The sequence below is a fragment of the Trachurus japonicus genome, chromosome 1, assembly GCF_045865225.1.
Source record: "Trachurus japonicus isolate A0001 chromosome 1, Traja_1.0".
Taxonomy (NCBI): domain Eukaryota; kingdom Metazoa; phylum Chordata; class Actinopteri; order Carangiformes; family Carangidae; genus Trachurus; species Trachurus japonicus.
The window spans coordinates 11,680,037-11,703,386 of NC_140907.1; the positions used below are offsets into that span (position 1 = coordinate 11,680,037).

The window sequence follows — 23,350 nt, forward strand, 5'->3', positions numbered from 1 at the left end:
TCGACAGCAACATCAAGCTGCATTTTGGGTGACTGCAGGAGTTTGCTTGTGATGTTGATTTTAGACAAGATATCAAACCAAACCACTGTACAGATTTGAAATCTGAATGAACCTATCTCTTCGGCTAAGGACTGGGCCTCAATTCTTGCAGCCGGATCATTTGTCTCTTCTCTGACCTCAGTCAAGGCCTCTCTGACTTTGTCCGTCTGGTAGCGTAAAGGCTCAATGCTTTTGATCCTGCTCTCCCATCTCGTCTCACTCCAGGATTTGAGTGTGATGTTGACATGCTGTTTAAGAATGGCCCACCTCTGAGGAGCAGCAGAGAACAGGTTGTAGAGCTTCTGAACTACTCCAAAGAAGCTGATGGCATCTGTTGACTGCTTTGCTGAGTCTGCGACCATTAGGTTAAGGGTGTGTGTCCCACATGGAACATAAAGAGCACGACGATTTTTTTCAATCAGCCTGGCCTGCACTCCTTTATTTTTCCCCTTCATATTTGAGCCATTATCGTAGGACTGACCCCTGCAGTCTTGAAAACTGATGCCAAGCTCCTCCAGCTTTTTCAGTATCAATGAGGACAAGCCAAGGCCAGTGGCGTCCGGGGCAGGTAAGAAACCCAGAAAATGCTCTTTAATCTCTGGGGGTGTCAGTGTGACAATTCTGACAACAACTGACATTTGTTCCTGGTGGCTGATGTCTGGGGTGCAGTCTAAAATAATGGCATAATACTTTGACTGTTTTATTTCCGTCACCATAGTGCTCAGTATTTTCCCACTTATACTGGCAATCAGCTCGTTTTGGACGGTTTTTCCTAAGTAGGTAGTGTGTTTCTCACCAGCGGTGATGCGCCTAACATGTTCTTTTAAGACTGGGTCAAACTTTGCAAGAAGTTCTACCTCTTTTAGAAAATTGCCATTGTTTGGGTTGTTGAGGGTGTCGACTGATCCTCTTAGAGCAAGGTTCCTCTCTGCTAGTGACTGAATGATGGAGATCAAACGAGCAAGCACCTCTCTCCATCGATTCTGCTCCGCTTGCAAGAGAGCCATCTCTGTCTGGTCAATTGTTTTTCCTGTTTTAAGTCTTAGTTCTAATTCCTTCCATGCTATCAAATTTTGGCCGTGATCTGTGCTGGTTTCATGGGACTTCAATATTGCACTGATATTGACCCAGTCATTCTGTCCATCTGTGTTGAGCTTTGAGGACTTTCTTGAAAACAACTTGCAGCAAAAGCAGTAAACTGCATCTTTCTGATTTGAGTATGTTAACCAGTTTCTTCTCACTTTCTCTCCATTTGCAAGCTTTCTAAACATGTGATGGTAGTGAAAGCTCCTATTTGAATGGGACTTGGGAAATTCAAAATCTCTCTCTACCTGTGCAGGACCCTTGCAAACCAAATCAGTCCGTAATTGGTCAGACAGATTAGCTGGCCACAGTGCTGGATCACTTGGAGGTGGAGGAGCAGAGTTCCCGGAGTTGGAAGAAATGGAGGAAGAGGATGTTGGTTGGTCATGGTCAGCAGCATCTTCAGTAGTAACCACTGGAGCTGTGGAGAAGATTAGTACAGTAGAAATTTTAGCCACTTGTGTACACACAATTTGATTTTCCAACAGAGATAAACATATTGTGGTAACAAATAAGAAACTGACCAACTGTATGACTGGAACCAGCCACAGGGGAGGAGGATGTGGCAACATGAGGGTCAAATGATGATGGTCCAGCCATAGGGGAGGAGGATGTGGCAACATGAGGGTCAAATGATGATGGTCCAGCCACAGGGGAGGAGGATGTGACAACATGAGGAGGGTCAAATGATGATGAGCCTGATATGAAATAAGAACATTAACATTTGCTGTTATTAGTTGTTTTCTTAATTTTGAAGTCTGTTAGTCTAAACCATTTTTATCATAACCAAATACAGTCAAGTTATTGTAAATGAAGATATTTACGATCGACCATTATGGTTACCTACCAGAAACATTTTCTCCAGGTTCGCCAGGTGTTGTGGCAGAGACAGAGTCATCTCCAGCTGCTGCCGAATCATCTCCAGCTGCTGTGCAGGACAATTATAATTTATAAATGGAAAATGCATTACATGCAGACTAGATAGAACTAAATGCATCATACAAAGTAATACAAGTATAAGACAACACAGTGAATGATTATGATTTAAAACATCTTCTTTTAAACTGGCTGGAGCACAAGTAGCTATCAATATAAAGGTTGCACTGTCAAAAGAGAAGGCAGGGGGACTCTTACCAGTGCCTCCATCATCTCTTGATGATGCTCCTCCACCACCACCACCACCACCACCACCACCACCACCAAAGTACTTAAGTATTGCTCCACCTGAAACAGTAAAAAATATTTTACAATTACTGTTGACAGAAAATAGTGCTATACGTAAATTAATGTAGGTCCAGGCGGATAGATTGTACTAAATTACACTCTTTTTTTTAACACTTAGATACAGTTGGTAACCCTGGCCTGCACAGGTGATCACTGACCCTATATTACTGCCTCGACTGAAATTTGAACCATAAATGTATTTTTGCATGATCCAAAGATATCTAATCAGCCATTAATAAATTGGTGATTCCTTTATTCCGTCACAGGCATCTTTTAACCGTAAACAGACCTCAAAATCAGCCAGGATGTTAATTGCAGCAGGCTGGCTAGGACATGTAGCAGCTAGGAAGCTAACACTAGCACCTGAGCACCTGTTAACGACATTTTAAGTGCCTGTGCCTCATTAAAAAACCGACATGTTTTTCGGCTAAACGATCTGGTAAACATATATTAATACTTAGCCTTACCTTGTCCATGTTTTTTTTCTTCTTCAGCCTTTCTTTTTTTCCTTTTTTCTGCCCCCGAGGGGTATATCCTTTTGGACATCGTCGAAGGCTAATTTCCCGACCCAGCAAATCGTGATCGCAGTGAGGGTGGGAGGGAAGGAGGGAGGGGGCCAGGGGGTGGGGGTTGGTGCGCGCTCGTCGGGCTTGCGTTACGTTTACGTGTGCGTGTGTCACGGTCATTGTTGCCATTGTTGGGCCAAGGGTCACACGTTGCCAGGTCAGTGACGGTTAGACAAATGATTGAACAAAAGTTTGGGGGCCCCCTAGTGGCCGCGGGGCCCTAAGCAGCTGCTTAGTTCGCTTATAGGGAGGGCCGGCTCTGCACGTGAACAACATGAATGAACCAATAGAAAATCAGAAATGGCTCGTGCCTTAATTAATGGGCTCTAGGCTAATCAAACATTTGAAACCCAACGGTCATTGCCTGAGGACTGAGACGCTGACTTGAACCAAGGGAAAAAGAAGAAAAAAAACACATGTATTTTAAAGAAGGGAACTATACAGGACTAGTGCTTTTTACTGAAAGCATCCTAATGAGAGCCCTGTGCTTGGTGGGCCGCTGCAAGCTTTTTTACGTCTGGACACTGGGATGTTAACTTAAGTCTGAGCGCGCCAGAGCTGACCAGGTTCAGACGGTTTCGATACTTGGTCTGAATGTGCTGCGCTTGGCTGAATCCCTGCTCGACCAGATATGACGTGGGAAAGGCGAGGAGCAGGAGGTGGACCTTCTCCCACAACGGGGGAAAACGCTGGCCTTGCGTCAGCCACATGGCACGCCAACCAGAGGCCCGGAACGATGCCTTTGCCTCTTCGTCGCATTGGAGGTCAATGAGGCTGTCAGCTGCGAGCCCAAAATCCAGGAGAGCCTCATTGACCTCGTGGGAAAGGAGAGGGTGCAGGAGGTGGACCTTCTCCCACAACGGGGGAAAACGCTGGCCTTGCGTCAGCCACATGGCACGCCAACCAGAGGCCCGGAACGATGCCTTTGCCTCTTCGTCGCATTGGAGGTCAATGAGGCTCTCCTGGATTTCGGGCTCGCAGCTGACAGCATCTGCTTGCCATGGCTCCATCACCCAGCCAGGCACATCTAACTGCTCAAGATCCCTGAATCGAGTCGCCATGTCGGCCTTGACCGCCTTCAAGTGGCCAGTGTAGACGAGCAGGTGACTCTCCGTCAGCTCATCCAACGCCTGAACAAGCACAGTAAAACTAGTATTATTTTGTAGCCCACACTTATTTCATTTTATCATGAGAGCAGAGATAAAAACGTAGTCTAAAGGCCTGTTCATACTCATGGTCAGGGCATTTCATAGGTTAGGCTACTTCAGGAGAAACTCATGCGCGGAACTCCTGGGAGTTGTTGTTGTTTTTTTTTTTGTTTTTTTTTTTTTTAGTCCTGGGAGTCCCTCATACGCCCCGCCCACTGCAGTACACGTATCGCGCGCGAAGGGAATCCCCCTGAGGGAATCCCCTTGTGGGAATCCCCTTAGCGGAGATGGCAATTTTTTTTTGATTGAGGAGGAGAACAACACGTTTGAAGCGACGGAGGAGGATTTATTGATAGCTTATTATGCGCGATTGCGGAGAAGATGGAAAGAAAGAGGCAACGGAGCTGGCATGTCCGACCTATGAAATGCCTAATATTTCCACATTCTGACCAATCACACAATTCTTTCTTGCGTAGTATGAACAGGCTGTAATTCAAACCCACCTTGGCCAACTGCGGAAAGTGAATTAATTGTCGCCTTCCCAGGTTTTGCTGATAGAGCTCCAGCTTCGCAAGGAAGCTGCAGATGGTGGCCTTGGACTGGACCAGCGTGATCCCATCCCCCTGGAGCTTCATTGTGACCTCATTCATTTTCCCGAAGAAGTCGGACAGGTAGAAAATGTCAAGGCGGCAGGACCACAGCTTGGCCTTCAAGGCTGCGTCTGCCTGTCCGAGGAATTCAATGACTGAAGGGAAAAGCTTGCACAGCCTGGCCAAGCAGTTGCCCTTAGACAGCCAGCGCACCTCTGTGTGGAACAGCGGGCGCTTAAATGCCTCATCATTTTCCCCACACAGCTGTCTGAAGAGCCGATCATTAAGTGCATGGGCTTTTATTTTGTTGATCGCCTTGACTGCGACATCCAGGGACTGATGGAGTGACGGGGACATATTTTTGGCCACCAAGTTGTGACGGTGCAGTACGCAGTGCACTGTCAACACATGGGGGACCTGCTGCTTGAGTAGGGTGGCGAATCCCCCGTATCTGCCGACCATAGCTGGCGCTCCATCCGTGGCACAGGCCATGATGTTTGTCACCGGGATGTCCCTCTGCCGCAGGAACTCTGTCAGGGCGGCGAAGATGGTTTCCCCTCGCGTGTCTGTGGCCAGGTATTCCCCGAACAGGAAATCCTCAAGCAGATCCCTCCCGGACACATAACGGACATAGGCCATCAGGAGAACGTTGTTGTCGGCCGTGGTGGTCTCATCCAGCTGGACACTAAAGCGGCAGTCACGCAACGTAGCACACAGCTGTTGCTCAGTGTCCATGGACATCTCCCGTACGCGCCGGGCCACACTGTCATTGCTGAGCGGGATGGACTTGGTGACTGGTGCAGGGTCGCGCTGCATGACGGTGGAGATCGCCTCCTTTATTGCGGGAATAACTAGAGACTCCCCTACAGTGAACGGTAAGCCGGCCTTTGCAATTAGTAGAGCTATATTATAAGACGCCACCAACCCGCTCTCTGTTTGGTTGATGCTCCGAGCGAACATGGTGTTGATCGTAGGGCGCCTTGAATGCTGATCCCTCAGTGACTGGAAGTAGGCTGAGTCTTTCGATGCCTTGTCAGGATGTTTTTTTGACAGATGCTCCTGTAATCGCGACGGCTTCATGGCCTCATTCGAGAAAACCTGCTCACATAGCAGGCACATCGGCAGATGTACATTCGTCGGTGATGGAATAAATCCATAATTTATGTAATTTGAATTGTACTGCCGGCACTTCTTCTTATTTTCCGCCATTTTTGATTGTAATGTGTTTATGGATTGTGAGTACTTGTGTACATTTTCATTGGTTATTGAAGTGTTAGTCCGCCATTTAATAGGCTGGAGGTGACAGAGTAGCCTGGAGGTGACAGAGTAGCCAAGTGTCGGAAAGGGTTCCCCGGGATTTCCCGGGGATTCCCTGCTGCTGTGGTTTGTTTACGGTCGTTACTATGGAGACCGTTCCTGCTCGGCTCGTCCGATCCACATCCATGGTCCGATCGTGGTCAGGGAGCAGAGAGAGAGGATAATTTCTTCCCTTTTACCCAGCAGTGGAAGCAGCAAACTCTGGTTCTTGGTCTCAGATAGCAGCTTTATTTTTATGAAAACTATATGAACGTTAAGATTAGGGCAGGGACTCGATAAAAAAAATCTAATTAATTAGAGGCTTTGTAATGAATCGAAATTAATATATTTGACCTGAGAACAGATTAAATGGTCTTTCCTGCCACTAAGTTACACTATGACGATTAGTTGTATTTAACTACTTAATCACAGAAGCATAAACTGATTTGTTGAACTCAGCCTGATGTAAACATTAATAAATCTCAGTAACCAGTCACACAGGCAGCTCCATGTCGTCTCTGTGTGATGTTCAGGGACAGGACAGTCTGAGGACAGACAGCTCTGAGATGCACGTGAGGCAGTGACAGGTCTGTGGCTGTCTTGACCACATATCAGCTGTTCAGCTGCAGCAGAGGAAACTCTGCTTTTTTTTTTTTTTGAAGCTCAGGTAGCGACCGGCTAAAATACGAGATGATAGGATACTGTAAACCAGCGCGGATCCGGTGTGTTTATCAAAGCTTGGTCGCCGTGCACCGGGTCGGTTTGAGCTGCGTTCAGGCTGCAAACTCCTCAGGCAGTGATCAGTGTCGGTGGCTTTTTAACTCGTTAAATAATTGTGCTCCAGTATAATCCGTAGGCTATGCCTGAAACACATCCAGTGAGAACCGTTTCGCGGTGTAAAAATAAGTGTGATTAAAATGCGTTATTTTTTGTGTAATTAATTAGGCCTAATCTTAATTAAGGCGTTGAAGTCCCGGCCCTAGTTAAGATTAGGGGTGTCACGATTCTCCAAATCCTCGATTCGATTTGATTTTCGATTTTAGGGTCACGATTCGATTCGATTCTCGATTTTTTTTTCTTTTTCTTACATCACAGACGCCTATGCTATTTTCAGACTAGTCTAGTCTACGATCATTGGTTTTATTCATCAAATGTTGTACAGTAAATCTTATTTCAAAAGATTGGATACATATAAGTGATGCAATTTCCATAATGTATCACATTAGGCACTAATGGTCACATTTAAATAATTTCTTTACAATATAAAGGTAACATGCCCCCAAAAATCATGATCCAGGGGCCAAAATTGCCCCCAAGGTTTTGAAACAAATATATTTATATCTTTACATTATCATAATTTAATTTTCATTAATTTACCGTCGTGTCTCATTATTCTCCTGATGTCGGCTTAATGTAATGTAAACGAGATTGCGCTGATACGGAGAGTCATGTGACAGACAGCGGGGCAGAGCTGCAGCTGCAGCTGCTGTGCTGCCATGGACCTGATGATCAGGTCCTGATCAGACTGGCGGTGGCCCACAGTCAATCAGTCCCAGATCCTCCACCGTCACAGATCCCCCAAAAGCCCCCACAAATAATACATCGACAAAAAGTGGCAAGTTGCACCTTTTCGTCGGCTTATTATTTGCGGGGTTTTTTTTTATTTTTTTATTTTTAATCTTATAACGTCTCTGCAACATGCGGCTCTCACTGCTTGTCGGTGTTGTGTAGTTAGAGCTGTGTCTCCCTCCTGTTTCCCAGGTAGGAGGGGGACAGCAGCCCACCAGGGCTGGGTGATAAAACGCTATAAATTGTGAAATAACTTTTCTTCGATAGAAATATGAGACGTGGTCGATAGTTTTCATTCCTCCATGTTTTGGCAAATAGCCAATTATATTGAGAGTCGCACTGCGCCGAACCAATCATGTGGCTGGAATAGAGCCGGTCAACATGTGCATTTGTTTGGGTTGCTGCAGACGTGCACATCAGCTGACACCGCCGGTTAAAAAAAAAAAAGAGAGAGAGAGCGAGGGAGAGAGGGAGAGAGAGAGAGAGAGAGAGAGAGAATGAGTGAGTGTTGTCTCGAAATAAAAAGTAAAGGAGAACTCGGACCAGTGACTGACAAGAGGCTTGGTGCGCAATGGGGACAACGGGCAGTTGTAGCTTTGCGGGCGGCGGAGAGGGGGGGGGGGATCGTCGATCCTCTCTTTGACTTTGATGCTCGAGATCGTGACGTAATTTCGATCGATTTCGATAAAAAATCGAAATCGTGACACCCCTAGTTAAGATATTTCTTTTTCCTCTCGACAGCTTCTACTCTCGCTCGCTCACCTCTCTTGACCACACACACACACCGCTCTCGCTCTTGAAAGGACACACACCGATCTCATGTAGCTCAGTAGCCTAGAATTTATTGAAACACCCATAAATTAGATAGGTCGGTTATTTGCACTAAAAAGCTGGGAAACCATGAAAGTTACAATGTTAAAATGTTAAGTGCTGAGTTAAAATGGACTTTGTACAAGCCAAGTTGTGGCGCCCCCTATTCATGTCTGAGCGCCCCCTTCTCAGCCCTCACGCTCCCAGCGCCCCCCAAAATGTTTACAACGCCCCCCAGGGGGCGGTACCGCCCCCGTTGAGAAACCCTAACTTAGGCCTACTGTTTGTTTTTCCATTAACCTCTTCTCACTCTTTCTGGATTTTTTCATATCTGCTAGCTGTTTTTTCAGATGTAAGACCTGCTTTCTCAGTTGACACTTCTCTTCCTGCAGTTTTTTGCAACGTTTTTCTGCTGATGTATTCTTTTTTTTATTCCTCTCTGGTGTGGAGGACAGTGGTGGATTAAAATCCTCATTCAGAGGCATGGGATCTTCCACAAGCTGCTGCTCTGGCTGCTCTTGTGGCTGTTCTTGTGCAACATCAACACCAACCAGAACTGGTGGAATGTTTTCCATAGATGGTGGCGTAAGGTCCAACACAGCATTTGCCATATTTTTTCTTTCTCTGTAAGCACTGGATGCTGCCCTCCATTTCTCTCTCTGTTTCTTTTTTATCCTCTCTGGCAGCTCACTTGACTTTACATATGGAATCTTCCCCTGCACCTTCCTTCTCTGGTAGCTGAAACAATAATGTAATATAGTGTCATGCCATAAATCCCTAGTCTGTTTTTATTTTGGACAACTAATAGATCACAGAAAATGAACATGTTAAAGAAAAAAAATGTCCTCCAGGTAATGAAAAACACAGAGAAATATGTACTGCAAGTTGCTTCATTAATTTAAAGTCCCTGAAAAGTGACACTGGATTCGTTTTCTGAGTTAATCACATCCCAGACATATGTCCTATTAACCATCCTGCCAATTTTGGATGCTAGAAAAATTCGTTTAGTAGGTGAAACTAGAAAAAGCATTTCCAAAAATGGAAATGGTGTGAATGCTGAAAGCCATTGCTGAACCATGCTGAATTAGCAGAATAAATTGACAAAGAAATGCGGAATGGCATACAAGAAACATGTCCAAGGAGGGAATTGAACCCATAACCTTCAGTACATCAGCCCACTGACCTAACCACTTCACCATAGTTAGATTGAATGAGAGAAGAGTAAAAGAAATCCATGTATAAGAGGTCACTGACTTCTGAAGAGAGGTTGAGACTTTGATGAATGTGAGATTTTTCAATGATGCTTAAAAGAAAGAAAGAAAAGAGCATAAATGAGCCATTAGAAGTTTGTCTACAGATGAGGATTTGAATGAAGTCTCTATCAGAAAGTACCACATGAATGAGGCAGGAATCGAACCCATGGCCTCATGATCAATAAACCTTTACTCTGCCATTTCACCACAGAGAGCACACACCTAAACATGTTGTCATTGATTGTGATGATGTGCTGCAAACTGTGGCGCTTAACGAACACCTGTAACCAATTGAAGGTGGGGGAGGGGAGCAGAATTCAACATAACATAACAAGAGTGCCACTCTTGGATTTGAACCAGTGACCTTGAGGTTGGCAAGCAGCCACCTTACCCATTGGACTACAGACAGAGCTGTGGAGAAGGGAGATTGAGACTTTGATGAATGTGAGATTTTTCAATGATACTTAAAAAAAAAAAAAAGAAATGAGCCACAACAAGTAAGTAGAGGACGTTTTTTGTGACTTGTGACTATTTTTTGATGAAATCAAACAAAGTATAATGCCCATTCCAGCGAATTAAAAAGTTGAGCTCCTGCTACTCTACTGTGAAATAAATTGCATTGGGCTGAATGGCAGAGAGAGAGGAGGAGGGAGAAGAAGAGGGGGAGGAGGGAGAAGAGGAGGAGGGAGGAAGGAAGGAGAAGAAGAGGAGGGAGAGGAGGAGGAGGGAGGAAGGAAGGAGAAGAAGAGGAGGAAGAGGGAGAGAAAGAAGGCGGAAGGAGGGAGAAGAAGAGGAGGAGGGAGAGGAGGAGAACGAGGGAGGAAGGGGGAGAAGAGGAGGAGGAGGAAGAGGGAGGAAGGAGGGAGAAGAAGAGGAGGAGGGAGAGGAGGAGGGAGAAGAAGAGGAGGAGGAGGAGAGGCGGAAGGAGGGAGAAGAAGAGGAGAAGGAGGAAGAGGAGGAGGAAGAGGGGGAGAAAGAAGGCAGAAGGAAATTTTCCTTGTGGGATACAAGTGTTATCCAATGAGGGGAGAGAACGGCATGAAGGGCTGTGTGTGCAGCCAAGGGATGCGCGTGAATGTGGTGACGTAGCACGAGGACCAATTGATGCCTGACAAGGGCGGGGGCTGCTAACTCATGGTGCGTTCAAGGAAACTCGTACTTTGTGTTTTTCCTTCCTGTGAAGTCATACCAGTTCGATCTGGTACGAGTTCACGGGTCGGAAGTTACGAGTGGCCGTTATAGGGAACTTTCACAGACAACAGGACGGTAAAAACACGAGCTACGGGTTACCTGGAACGCTACCAAGTCGTATTGTGACTTGAAGCTGTAACTTACGGTTTCAAAAGCCTGCCTTGAACACAGCATTAGCCGAAACGAATAACAATAGTGTGAATGCTTCCAGCTGGAAGCATTCACACTATTGTTATTCGGTTCGGCCATTTTCTGCCTTTCTTTGTCATGTAACTAGTCCTTCATACTTTGTGCTATTTCAACAATTCAAATATCAAAATGTTCAGCCTTTTCGGGACAGGTGTGCTATGTCTTTTCTCTTTTCAACTATTCATACTTTTTGCAATATTCAACTATTTCTGATTTTTTTTTCCCCATAGAGAATGCATTGGAACAGTCTTGAAACTCTTCAAATCTTCTTACTTCTTTCAGCCTTTAAAGCGTCCACATACTTTCAGCTAGAGACTTCATTCAAATTCTGAGCTGTAGACAAACTTCTAATGTATTCATCCTGTATTTACAACTTTTTCATAGCTTGCACCGTTTTTGAGATAAATCCTTTAAAAGCACATGAGGATTTCTGACAAATTTCACACTTTTCAATGAGTGTGTATGGGGTTGGATCAGAGTGAGTGACATCATCGTTAGAGTGAGAGGGATCGAAAAAACATTCAGGATTTTTTCTGGATAAATTGCCAGCACGGCCACAAATTAAACTCTAGACACATGATTTCCTCACTGGTTTGTAGCCACACTTGTCGTGTCTCATTTAATGTGCTCAAAACAGCAGACAGACTTACAGAATTGTCTCAGTGAGCCTAATTGTGCAGCTAGACCCGCTCCAGTGGCTCATCCACTTCAATATAAAAGTAGGAGCTGATTTTTTTAGAAAAGCAGAAATGCCCCCTTTTCTACCTTGCGACGGCAAGAAAAGTTTTTGCCCTACAAACATTTAATGCACATGAATGTGCTCAGGAAGGTCTCCTTGCCCAGATGGTCAGGACCACATTCTGATAAGAGTTACGGTTCTCTTTTTTGGGAAGCTGCACAGAGCTCAAATCTCTCTGCTCTGCTCTGCTCTGTGTGCAGTTGGTCCAGCTGTAGCGGCCAGCTCGTTATCAAAGTCTATAAATAGAACAGGTCAGGTGCAGCCTGGCTGCTCGTTAAGATGTTTTTAAACACAGCCCCACACACACACATGATAAACCAGACTGACAGAGGATGTCCACGCACAAACACAGGCATCACACTCACACACAGACACACACAGACACTCACACACAGTCACACATGCACACATACACAAACAGACAATTCCATTCCATTCTTCATTCTTCCATTCTTAGATAATAATTTAAAATATTTTTTAAATGCAGCCAGGGAGCTCTCTGCTCTCATGGGCTGAATGAGAGCAGGAGAAGGAGCTCAACTTTGTAACTTGCTGTTAAAGGGATAGTTCACCCTAGAATGATATTTCGCTCATTACTGTATCTACTCACCCTCATGTGGACTAAGGGCTGGAAGAAGTTTCAGAGTCCTCCGTCCCTTCTCTGAGTTACAGGGGGTCTCAGCGTAGCAGTGCATGTCCATATAACGGTTGTAAAGGGACACCAGAGCTCTTCGTAAAAAAACACACACAAAAAAACATCCAAATACCTCCATGATGCTCGTATGTAATGTCCGTCTTGTGCTGAAGCCCCAAATTGCGTAATTGTCCCGAAAAAAATTAAATAAGTCTATATTTTAAGCTTGTTTGTAGCGGAAGCTTCTCAAAGCTCCTCTTCCTGGTCCGTCCAAATCTCGCGTGATTCGCAGTAACCGCACTGACGCCGGCGCAAATCACGCGAGATTTGGACGGACCAGGAAGAGGAGCTTTGAGAAGCTTCCGCTACAAACAAGCTTAAAATATAGATTTATTTAATTTTTTTCGGGACAATTACGCAATTTGGGGCTTCAGCACAAGACGGACATTACATACGAGCAGCATGGAGGTATTTGGATGTTTTTTTGTGTGTGTTTTTTTACGAAGAGCTCTGGTGTCCCTTTGCAACCGTTATATGGACATGCACTGCTACACTAAGACCCCCTGTAACTCAGGCCTAGTCCACACGAGCCCGGGTATTTTTGAAACCGTGAACAAATGTTCCCGGTTGTATGTCCTGTCCACATGCAACCGCGCTTTTGGAACCCTGAAACCGTGGTTTTTTGAAACCGGAGTCCAGGGTGGGGTTTTCAGCCGGGGTTGGTTTCACCGGGTGCGTGTGGACACTGCAACCGTGATTGTTTTACTCGTTTACGTCATAGCTGCACACGTGCTGATGTAAACACTGCCAGCTGCAGAGGTTGTTTGCAGCGGTTTGCAGGAGTTGACGTGAGCTCGCAAAAATGGAGGTGACAAAGTGGATTTTTATCACTTTTTTTTAAATTTTTTTTTTACATCATCTAAATGCTATTTGTATAGTTTTTCGATGAGAAAAATATAACGAAATGGTCGTCAGGGCGATCCTCTTGTCAGCTCCAAACTCACCCTCAATCACAGACCACAGCTGGTTTTCCACACAGCATCATTTACAGTAACAAGTGACAGATCAGCTGTTTTTAAAATGACAGAACTACTACAGTAGCGCCGCAGTTTCTTATTCCCCACCTTGTTTGATTGAGAGCTTTTCGGGATGATTTTCATGAATGAACAGGCAATAGCCTATGTCCCGGGTACGACGGGGGGGGGGGGGGGGGGGGGGGGGTCGCACTGCTGTCATGTAGTGATAAAAAGAGCCTATGCGGAGATGAGGAACGAGCCAAAAGCCGAAAATGTATACGTGACGTCCGCGGTCGATATAAAGTGGATATGATGTTTCATTCATACATGTTTTGACAGACAACACAACAGCCAGTGATAAAGAGTTGTGAAGCACCGACAGTCATGTGGCTCAGCAGCCAGGTGATGCACACAGCACAACAACACAGCGCACAACAACACACAGCACAAGAGTCAAAACACAGCGCAGCAACATGTGCAGGCTGCTGCAGCAGTGCACGTCAAAGGGACATCGCCGAAAATAAAATAAATAGGCTACACATTTTTATTAAATTAAATTATTGCATGTTTACATCCATAAAATGACCAAAAATGAACACTATAAGCAGATTTCTTGATAACGAATTATTTAAACAGCATTTGTATAGACATAATTCCGCCTCAAGCCTTTTGATCCAAGCGGTTTCCACTGTATTTTGATTGGTTAAAACAGCCTTCCACACGTGCATTGCGTCACTTGGTAGCGGATTTCACGGTTGCGTGTGTACGGAGTGTTTTTATTACACCACTGGTGTGGACACAAAGCAAAACTCCGGTTTCAAAAATACCCGGGCTCGTATGGACAAGGCCTCAGAGAAGGGACGGAGGACTCTGAAACTTCTTCCAGCCCTTAGTCCACATGAGGGTGAGTAGATAATGAGCGAAATATCATTCTAGGGTGAACTATCCCTTTAAGTGCTTTTTAATTCATTTTAATTCACCAAAAAATAGTCACAGGTCACAAAAAAGTCCTCTTCTTGCTTGGTGTGGCTAATTTCTGCACTTTCCTTACTTTTTTTTTAAGCATCATTGAAAAATCTCACATTCATGAAAGTCTCAACCTCTTCTTCACAACTCCACTGTAGTGTAGGGGTTAGGGTAACTGCTTGCCAACCCTAAGGTCACTGGTTCGAATCCAAGGGAAGAACTCTTGTTATGTTATGTTGAATTCTGCTCTCCTCCACCGCCTTCAATTGGTTACAGGTGTTTGTTATCTCCTTGATTACTCATACCAGTTTGCAGCACATCATCACATTACAATGAATGACAACAGTCTTGAAAGCAGTGTGCTCTCTGTAGCTGAGTGGCAGAGTGAAGGATTTATGATCATAAGGTCATAGGTTCGATTCCTGCCTCAGTCATTTCACATCATTGCTTGACTTTTGATTCCAATTATTCAGCTGTCATTGGACAGTCTTTGATTCCTCATAGTATAAAGCTCATTGTAACTCAGGTTCTCTGTGGCCGTATGGTTAGTGTGTTAGGTTACCACTCATGGAGTTGTGGGTTCAATTCCTTCCATGGACATGTTTCTTGTATGCCATTCCGCATGTCTTTGTCAATTTATTCTGCTAATTCAGCATGGTTCAGCATTGGGTTTCAGCATTCACACGCATGTTCCGTTAGGAAATGCTGTTTCTAGTTAGGTTTTAAAATCATGACTAAATGAGGCAGTTCTCACAGCTCTGGATGTCTGCTGCAGGCACAGAAGCCCCGCCCACTTGCTGAGCTTCGTCAAGTTTCAACTGTCAATCAAATGGCCTACTGGCCGGCCAGCTGTGCTGGTGCTACTGCTAACTGTCACATCGTACCCGAGCAGCTACAGGTTTGAGCTGGAGTCTGAGTCCAGCTCTTATCTGAATGTCTCGGACGGATACACACTGAGCAGTGAGGGAAATATTCTGGGGCTGCTGCCGTCAGCACACGAATCTCCGCTACCCTGATAGCGTTAGCTCGACGGCTAATAGCCCGGCGCTAACCGTTAGCTCGGCGGCTAGCCCCGTTCATCCCGTTCACCCCGAGCCACTGCAGCATCGGACCCACGGCTCACCGCCACAGCAACGGGAGCCTTGAAGCCTACACCGCAACAACAACGAGGGCCACCACCATCAGCACAGGACGACGGGCCTAGTGCTAGCCGCCGAGCTAATGCTATCAGGGCAAGCGGAGATTCGTCTGCTGACGGCGGCGGCCCTCAGTTTTGTTGCCGGTGTAGCCGTTGCTGTGTCGGTGAGCTGTGGGACGGACGCTGCAGAGGTTCACCTGGACTGTGGCTGTTTTAGCTTTTAGAGTTTTGCCACCGAGCGCCGGCTGGTCCCACGGTGGCAGTCTCATTAGTTTGTTTGAATTAAAAGTGGAGCTTCATGTTTCACATAAGAGCAGCACTGCCTCTGGGATCTGTATAGACTAGGTTCAAATAACACCACATTTACATCAATAAATAAATGTTTTACAATGACCTGATAAGTCTGCATTACATTTTATTAAGACAGAGACCAAGCTAATGGACTGGTAGCTCCGGCGGCGCTGGTAGCTCTAGGGGTAGTGGCAGCAGACGCGCGTTGGCATTCTTGAAGTATTTATAATATTACTGTGCACATGGGAGGAGTTATGAAAGTAGGGACGCCAGTGCGTCACGGCGTCCCCCTCTTTAAGCCTGCCCTTAAAAACAAAGACCACTGAAGCAGAGTGAAACTGTGAAACCCTAACCTCTAAAATTAAGCACTGTACAGAAATGAGTCTTTTTGCATGTTTTTAATCAATAAATTTCGAACACTTTTAATATATTTTGAAACAAAACTCCAATTTCACTTTCCAGGGACTTTAATTAATTTAATTTAATTTTAAAATGTTTTTAACACACCTTTCTCTTCTCCTGGCAAGGTACTCTGCTCTTGCTGTGGGGTCAGAGTTGACACGCTGCCTGTGGCGAGCGCTTTTAACTTTGCTTGGCAGTGGCATCTGTCAAAATAAATAAAATGAGTTAAACAGAATCATAATAATTAATAAATTGCTAATAACTGCATAAATACCCAAGTGAAATTGCATGCTTTTAAAAAAAAAATATATATATATATATATATTATATTTTACAAAGATGAACTAACCATTATTTCTGAAATATTAGCAAAATGACTCGTCAAATATCAAACAAATATTCAAAATAATACAAAAAAATTAAGTAATTAATGTTTATCAATCATCAATTGAATATATAAAGCACAAAAACTGCCAATCTAGGGCATATATCTGTGATGGAATACAATCTGCAGTGGTCGCACCACATGATGATTGGTCGCACCACATGACATTTTCAAGTTCAGTCAGATATTACTATGACAAGATTAGCATCACAAACAAAGCTAGCTAGCTTACCACAAAAGGACACTGTGAAATTTATAATTAAAATACAAATTTGCAGAAAAAACTTAAATAAATTGTTTTTTTTTGAGGTCATACCACATGATATCCAAATGTGGCAACAACATTACAGCCGTTAAAAAGGTTCTTTTTTAAAAAAACACAAGAGAGCCACAAACCTTCTTTCTGCTTCCATAGCTCTATGACAAAATGGTGGATGGTACAACTTGAGTAGATTTCAACATAAAAGTTCCAAAAGTGGTCATTTCTTGATGGTCGCACCACATGATGAATGAAATGGATATGGGCGGACAAAGTTTATTTGTATATTATGAAAGAAATATAACTGCAAAAGCTTTGCAATTGTGTACAGGAATACAAAACACCTTGTAAATTATGCCAAATAGGGCAGAAAATAAATTGTAATAGATTTACAATAATTTCAAATAAGTTTTCAAAACAGCAGTCAGGGCTGGACGGTCATGATATTTTGACACTTTTTAAATTACAAAAAAATTAGAAATAACTCCTGATTTTTGAAAATTTGAAGTGACTACATATATGGGAGACATACTACATATAGATTAGTATATTTTTGTACATTTATACCTTTTTTTAACTTAAAAAAATACAGCCGGACAGAATATTTAGGCGTCACGTCATTGACCCGGTAAAGTGACCGCCACAACAAACATTGGTAACCTCAACCGGTTCCTGAAGGCCTGACTGGAGAAACCATCAGCTCTTCTGAAATAATGAGAATCCAGAGAGAAAATTTCTTTCCGGAGTGGCCTCATTACCTATAGAAAACATAGTCTGCACAATAAGCAAAAAGCACACAAAAGCCACAGCAAACTCAAAAATGATAAGGTTAAACAGACATCATTAACGATATATCTTTACATAGATTATGCTCTGTATACAAATGGTAGAATAGAATGTCCTTACACTTAGAAGAAAATGCCCTGGAATCCACAGGGGGATGATGAGGGCATCTCTCTGGTCAGCATCTTTCTGTTATAAAAAAAAAAGAAGTAATTATTGTATTGACAGTTGGAAAATAAGGGGTAAGAATCAGTTATGCAAGATGAGGTAGTACATAATAGAGCAGTGATTTGTTGGACAATTTATTCAGCTAAGTGTTGAAATTATCCTTGCATTTTAGCCTTGATGCATTGTGTTTAGGACATGCAAAGATTTTTCACAAACTGACAAATGATATTGTTTTATTACTGGGAAATGGAGCAGGCGGTCATTGTTGGCTGGGGGGAGCCATGTTGGGCTGATGAGCAGGTCCGCGATGAAAACATCCCTTCCCTGTTGATCGAAAGCAAAAAAAATGAAAAATTCAAGTCCCAGCTAATGAACCAGTGTGACTTATCCGCCTCCGATTGATGTTCCCCTGGTCCATGCTCCTATGCATTCAGTTCCACCTTCCACCATACACTCAATATCGGACTTGGACCTCTGCACATCAACACTTCACCCATTCCCGTTATCATTACACACCATCACCACATCAGACACTACCACACCCACTCTGTGAACTTTCACAATCTCAGACCACTCACACAACAATCCACCTCTCCCGTCAACAAGCCACCTGTCACCATCAACATGGCACTTTTTAATGTTCGCTCTCTTTTAAACAGAACCTTTTTAATGAATGATGTGATTTTAGATAACACGTTAGACTGTCTTCTTTTAACTGAGACATGGCTTGGCACTGACACACAGCTGTTCTCACTGAGGCTTCCCCACCAAATTATAATTTTTTATTCTCTACTAGAGAGGGTAGAAGAGGAGGAGGTACGGCATCAATCATAGAGGATTCACTGAACTCAAATGGAGTGTTTTTTAACAGTTATGCATCATTTGAGTACCATGCCTTTACTTTTAGCAGTCCTCCAATTCTTGGTGTTACTGTATACAGACCACCCCATTACTCTAGCTCTTTTATCAGTGAATTTTCAGAGCTTTTATCTATTATTCACACCTCTTTTAGCAGGATTTTAATAACTGGTGATTTTAATTTACACGTTGACGACACCTCGGATCCAATATCCAGAGAGTTTTTTAAATCTTTTAAGTTGTCTTGATTTTAAGCAGCACGTCGCACAGCCAACTCACAATGGACACACCCTGGACCTGGTCATAACCCATGGCCTGTCCATCGGTGTGTCCTCTGTTGTCGACCTGGCTGTGTCTGACCATTACTGTGTGTTTTTTAGCATCACCAGTTTTAACCAAGAGGAGGCCCCGGTGAGAACAGTGAGGAGGCGCTATCTTACTTCTGAAGTGGCTGCAAATTTTATGGAGATTTTACAGAGCACTCCTGCTGAAATTTTACCTGCACCTTGTGATTTTATTGTTGATCATTTTAACAGTAGACTGAAATCAACTCTGGACTCAGTAGCTCCACTTTTAACTAAAACAGTAAAAAGAAAACCAACACCCCTGTGGAGAAAAAACAATGAAATCAATGAACTGAAAAGAAAATGCAGGAGTGCCGAGAGAAGATGGAGGAAAAGTAAACTGATAATTCATTACAAGATTTTATGTCAACATCTCAAAACTTATAATAATGCAGTCAAAAAGGCACAAATTTCCCATTTCTCACAACTCATCACCATCAATAAAAACAACCCCCGGTTCCTCTTCTCCACTTTTGATGTTTTAACAGGTGCTAATTCTAATAATGTTTTTAAGACACCAACAGATGATCTTTGCGAGTACTTTGCAGACCACTTCAGAACCAAAATCAAGGACATCAGATCCTGCCTTTTATCCCATCAAGTTTTATCTGTTGACACTGAACTGTTGTCCTTGCCTGAGGAAACACTGGAGAGTTTTGCCCTGGTTGATGCAAGGACATTTGGTCGAGTTTTCTCCCAAGTAAACCCAACAACCTGCCTTTTAGATCCCATTCCCACATCACTCTTAAAATCGTTTTATGGATTCTTCGAGGAACAGTTTTTAAACATCATGAATTGCTTTAATTGCTTAATTGCTTTGCCTTTAAAACGGCGGTGGTGAAGCCCCTTCTGAAGAAGAGCAAGTTAGATCCAAGTATTCTTAATAACTTTGAGGGAAGGTTAAAAACACACCTTTTTAGTCAGGCTTTTAACTAGATTTTAAATTCTTCTTATGGTTCTATCTTATTTTATGTTTCTGCTTCTATCTTGCTTTTAAAGTTGTTATTAACCTTAAACAATTTTACTTGTTTTACTTATTTTATTTCTTATCTTACATATTTTTTATCCTTTTAAGCTGTTTACTCTGTTAACTTATTTTTTCAGGGTTTTTATCCTATCTTATGTTCTTAGTTTTTAGCTTTAACTCCAGTGTTTCCTCAGGGGGGGTCTTCCACGCTGGGAGCTGTGTCTGGGCTGCTGCTGGGGGCGCTGTCCCTGGGTCCCTTCGGCTCGGCTGACTGTGGGTTAGGGTAACTTGGCTGTGGTCTGTCGGGATCGGGGGGCCTGGGCGCTGGTGCCCCCTGTGGCACGGCCTGCGACTCCTCCCAGTGTGGACGGCCCCAAAGATAGCGCTTCCTCAATCCTCGTGTGTGTGTGTGTGTGTGTGTGTGTGTGTGTGTGTTGTGTGTGTGTTGTGTGTGTGTGTGTGTGTGTGTGTGTGTGTGTCGGTACAATCGTTTCATAATGCGTGCGCACATGTCAACTGAACGTGTCACACCCGCGTGCTTTGACGCCTGTGCAGCAGACAGCGCCTGACATGTAATGTAGTTTCCTCATTGACTTATAATGGCCCGCCGTTCACGCGCACGTTCACGTGTGATGACTGCTGCGCGCCGGTAATCACACTACGCGTAGTGGTCACGTGTAAACATTCATGCGTTTTGTAGCAAACGCACGCATTAACGCTCGCATGAATCTGATTGAACAATTTTGTCAGGCGCTCACGCGTACGCGGAAACGACGTGCGCAAACTGTGTCACACGTGACAAGAAGCTGCGTTCGTATGAAGCAGATTGTGCACGTCTGTCTGTCACTGTTTGACTAATGTTGTTACGCGTTCACACGTGCGTGCAGTCGCAGACTCTATTGCTGCGCAGCCGGAAGTTGATCTGCCCGGTGTGCACCACTACGCGTAACGTGACGCGTAGTGTAACTTAGTTGTTCTGTGTTGCATTTTCATTTTCATCCAGTAGATGGTGCAATCGATCCAATACGAGATACAGATATATAGGCTGTTGCATGACATGATTTATTTGTTCAATGAAGACAGAGAGAATAATCCGTGTCCCAGCTGGCCACAGCGGCCGGCCGGAGCCACTCTCTCCACACCTTGGGTCTGAGCCGCTGTGGACCGTGGTCCATATGCCATCCCCGGGTCAAGCTGCTGCTCCGCCCCGCTGACCAGGCAGCTCACAGCGGCAGTGGCGGCTGCGGCGACGTCGCTCCCCGGTCCGGGAGCGATCCGCTGTAGGAAGAGGCCGCTGCGAGCTGCCTGCTCCGCGGGGCGGATCAGCAGCGTGACCCGGGGAACTCTGGTGCAGGGATGGCATATGGACCACGGAGCTCCGGCCGGGGGGTGGGGGGTGGGGGGGAGCGGACGCAAGCGGGGGGTGTGGAGAGAGTTGCTCCGGGACCTGGCCGCTGTGGAGCGAAGTTTCCAAATATCATAATAACAAAACAATAGAAAAGTCAAATACTTAATTTTCCACGTTATTCTGTTTTTGTTTTAAAACAGAATAACAGAAAAACAAAGTTGTTTTTTGTTGTTTTTTTTTGGTTTTGAAACGGAAAAACGAGGAAACCAAAATCAAATTACGGTCAAATTTTGATTGTCTTTTTGTTTTTGATCTTAAACAACACATTAACGCCGATGACAGACCGGAAATGTCTGAACTCCAAATAAAAGCCCAGTGACTCGTGTTATAGCCACAGGCTGTATATGAATGGCCTATAAAATCTTTTTTTTCTTTGTAACTGTTGCACATGGATACATTTGAGCACATGGATACATTTTCACAGCTGTGTTTATTTTTTCACACAAGCTGATCGTTAACTCATCTTCCTCATGTACTGTTCTCCTCGCTGGGCTGGGTCTCTGTCTCCGCTGAGCTGTAGCGCTTTGCTTTGCTTCCATTCAGTCAGATAATTTTCACAGTGGACTTCTTTGCCGCCTGATCCACCTCTGTGTAGGCTCCTCCGTGCCATGAGACAAACATGCAAGAAGTAGCGCAGTTTATTGTGTTTCACCGGCGAGGAGCTGTCATTACGCGCGACCATTACGCACGGCGATTCCCCTCATCTAAGCTGCCAATTAGAGTTTGGCGATATCAAGAGACGCACAAAGATAATTCATAGTTTTCATAGACGTGATCCACGGAGCTGGAGGGTAAAACATTGGTTCAGCGACAAGACCGGACACTGCACAGAGCAGCAACCACGAAGACTTAGGTCATCTCACTGGTCATTAAGACACTGTCACGTTTTGAGCGATCACATCCAGCTCTCGCCGCTGTTTTTTTTTTTCCGCCAGCATTTCAGTCATTGAAAACAGTCCCTGCCTGGAGAATCCCTCACCTAAACCAAGATAAAAGCTTTAGATGTCGTAGGAGGTGAAGCGTCCCCCCCCCCCGTAGATCCTCTGAATAAAATCGCAGCCGCAACAACAACAACATTCTGCAAACAAATATTGTGGGGGGTCGATTAAACGATAAGACAGCAGCCGACAGATAGGCTATATGCTTGGGTGCAATAAAGTCACTGTTAACAAAATCAACATCTAATCTGTCCCTTCAAAATAAAGTTTGTAACGTGTCTGTTTGGAGCAGCTGCTGGCACCTGTGCAGCTGCAGTGACAGTTTCCTCATCACTAAACCTGAGCCCCCATCAGATCCTCCCTCGTTCACGTCGTGACGACCGGACATGTCTTTTGGACATATAGGCCTATTGTATATTCTGTGTTTTTCCTCTCTTTAACCGTCTCGTTTCAGTTTTTGCTGGTCAACCTGCATCTGGTGCACACCAGCTGTTTCTCTCGCGCTTATTGCTCACTCGCTCAGTCTCAGTCCGCATATAATGAGCCTCTTTTAAAAAGGAAAAAACGCAGACGCGCAAATTGAAATGACCTAGGCCTATAGTGTCTAACAATTCAATGACCACAGCTGATCACCAGCTTGTCTGGCCCCACCTGTCACGTCTCTATGAACACAACTATGGGCTTCTTTTTTTTTTTCTTCTTCTTTTTTTTTTTATTTAAAATAATTAATAAAGAATTAATGTTCGTGAGTCCGGCCGCATCGGGTCCAGGCTCCAACACTGGTCGGACCTGGTCGGGTCTTTGCTCATGTATTTGCTCAAACTTGGAGCCAGACCCGGCCCTATAGGAGACCAGAGTCTGGTTGAGTCCCAGCTTTTATTTGAGAACGGTAGCCGGTAAGGGGGGGAGGGGGCGGCGGCGACGTGTCTAATTTAATGACCAGTGAGTTGACAAGTCTTGGTGGTTGCTGCTCTGTGCAGTGTCCCGTCTTAAATTAAATATTAAAATCAAATTCAGTCCTGCTGCCTGTTTTTCCATTTCGTATTTTTGATTGAGCCTAAAATTGAAATATGAAAAACCAAACATTTTTTTGTTT

At 44.4% G+C, this 23,350-nt stretch overlaps 1 protein-coding gene across 1 annotated transcript; it reads right to left on the bottom strand.

Moving 5' to 3' along the window:
• Positions 1-3,382: 3,382 nt before the first annotated feature.
• On the bottom strand, positions 3,383-5,769 carry LOC146991430 (zinc finger BED domain-containing protein 5-like). Its single transcript, XM_085788933.1, has 2 exons — positions 4,564-5,769; positions 3,383-4,042 (listed from the first exon to the last, which is right to left on the bottom strand). Exons 1-2 carry the CDS (start codon positions 5,767-5,769, stop codon positions 3,383-3,385), a joined length of 1,866 nt encoding a protein of 621 aa, XP_085645059.1.
• Between the last annotated feature and the right edge of the window lie 17,581 nt (positions 5,770-23,350).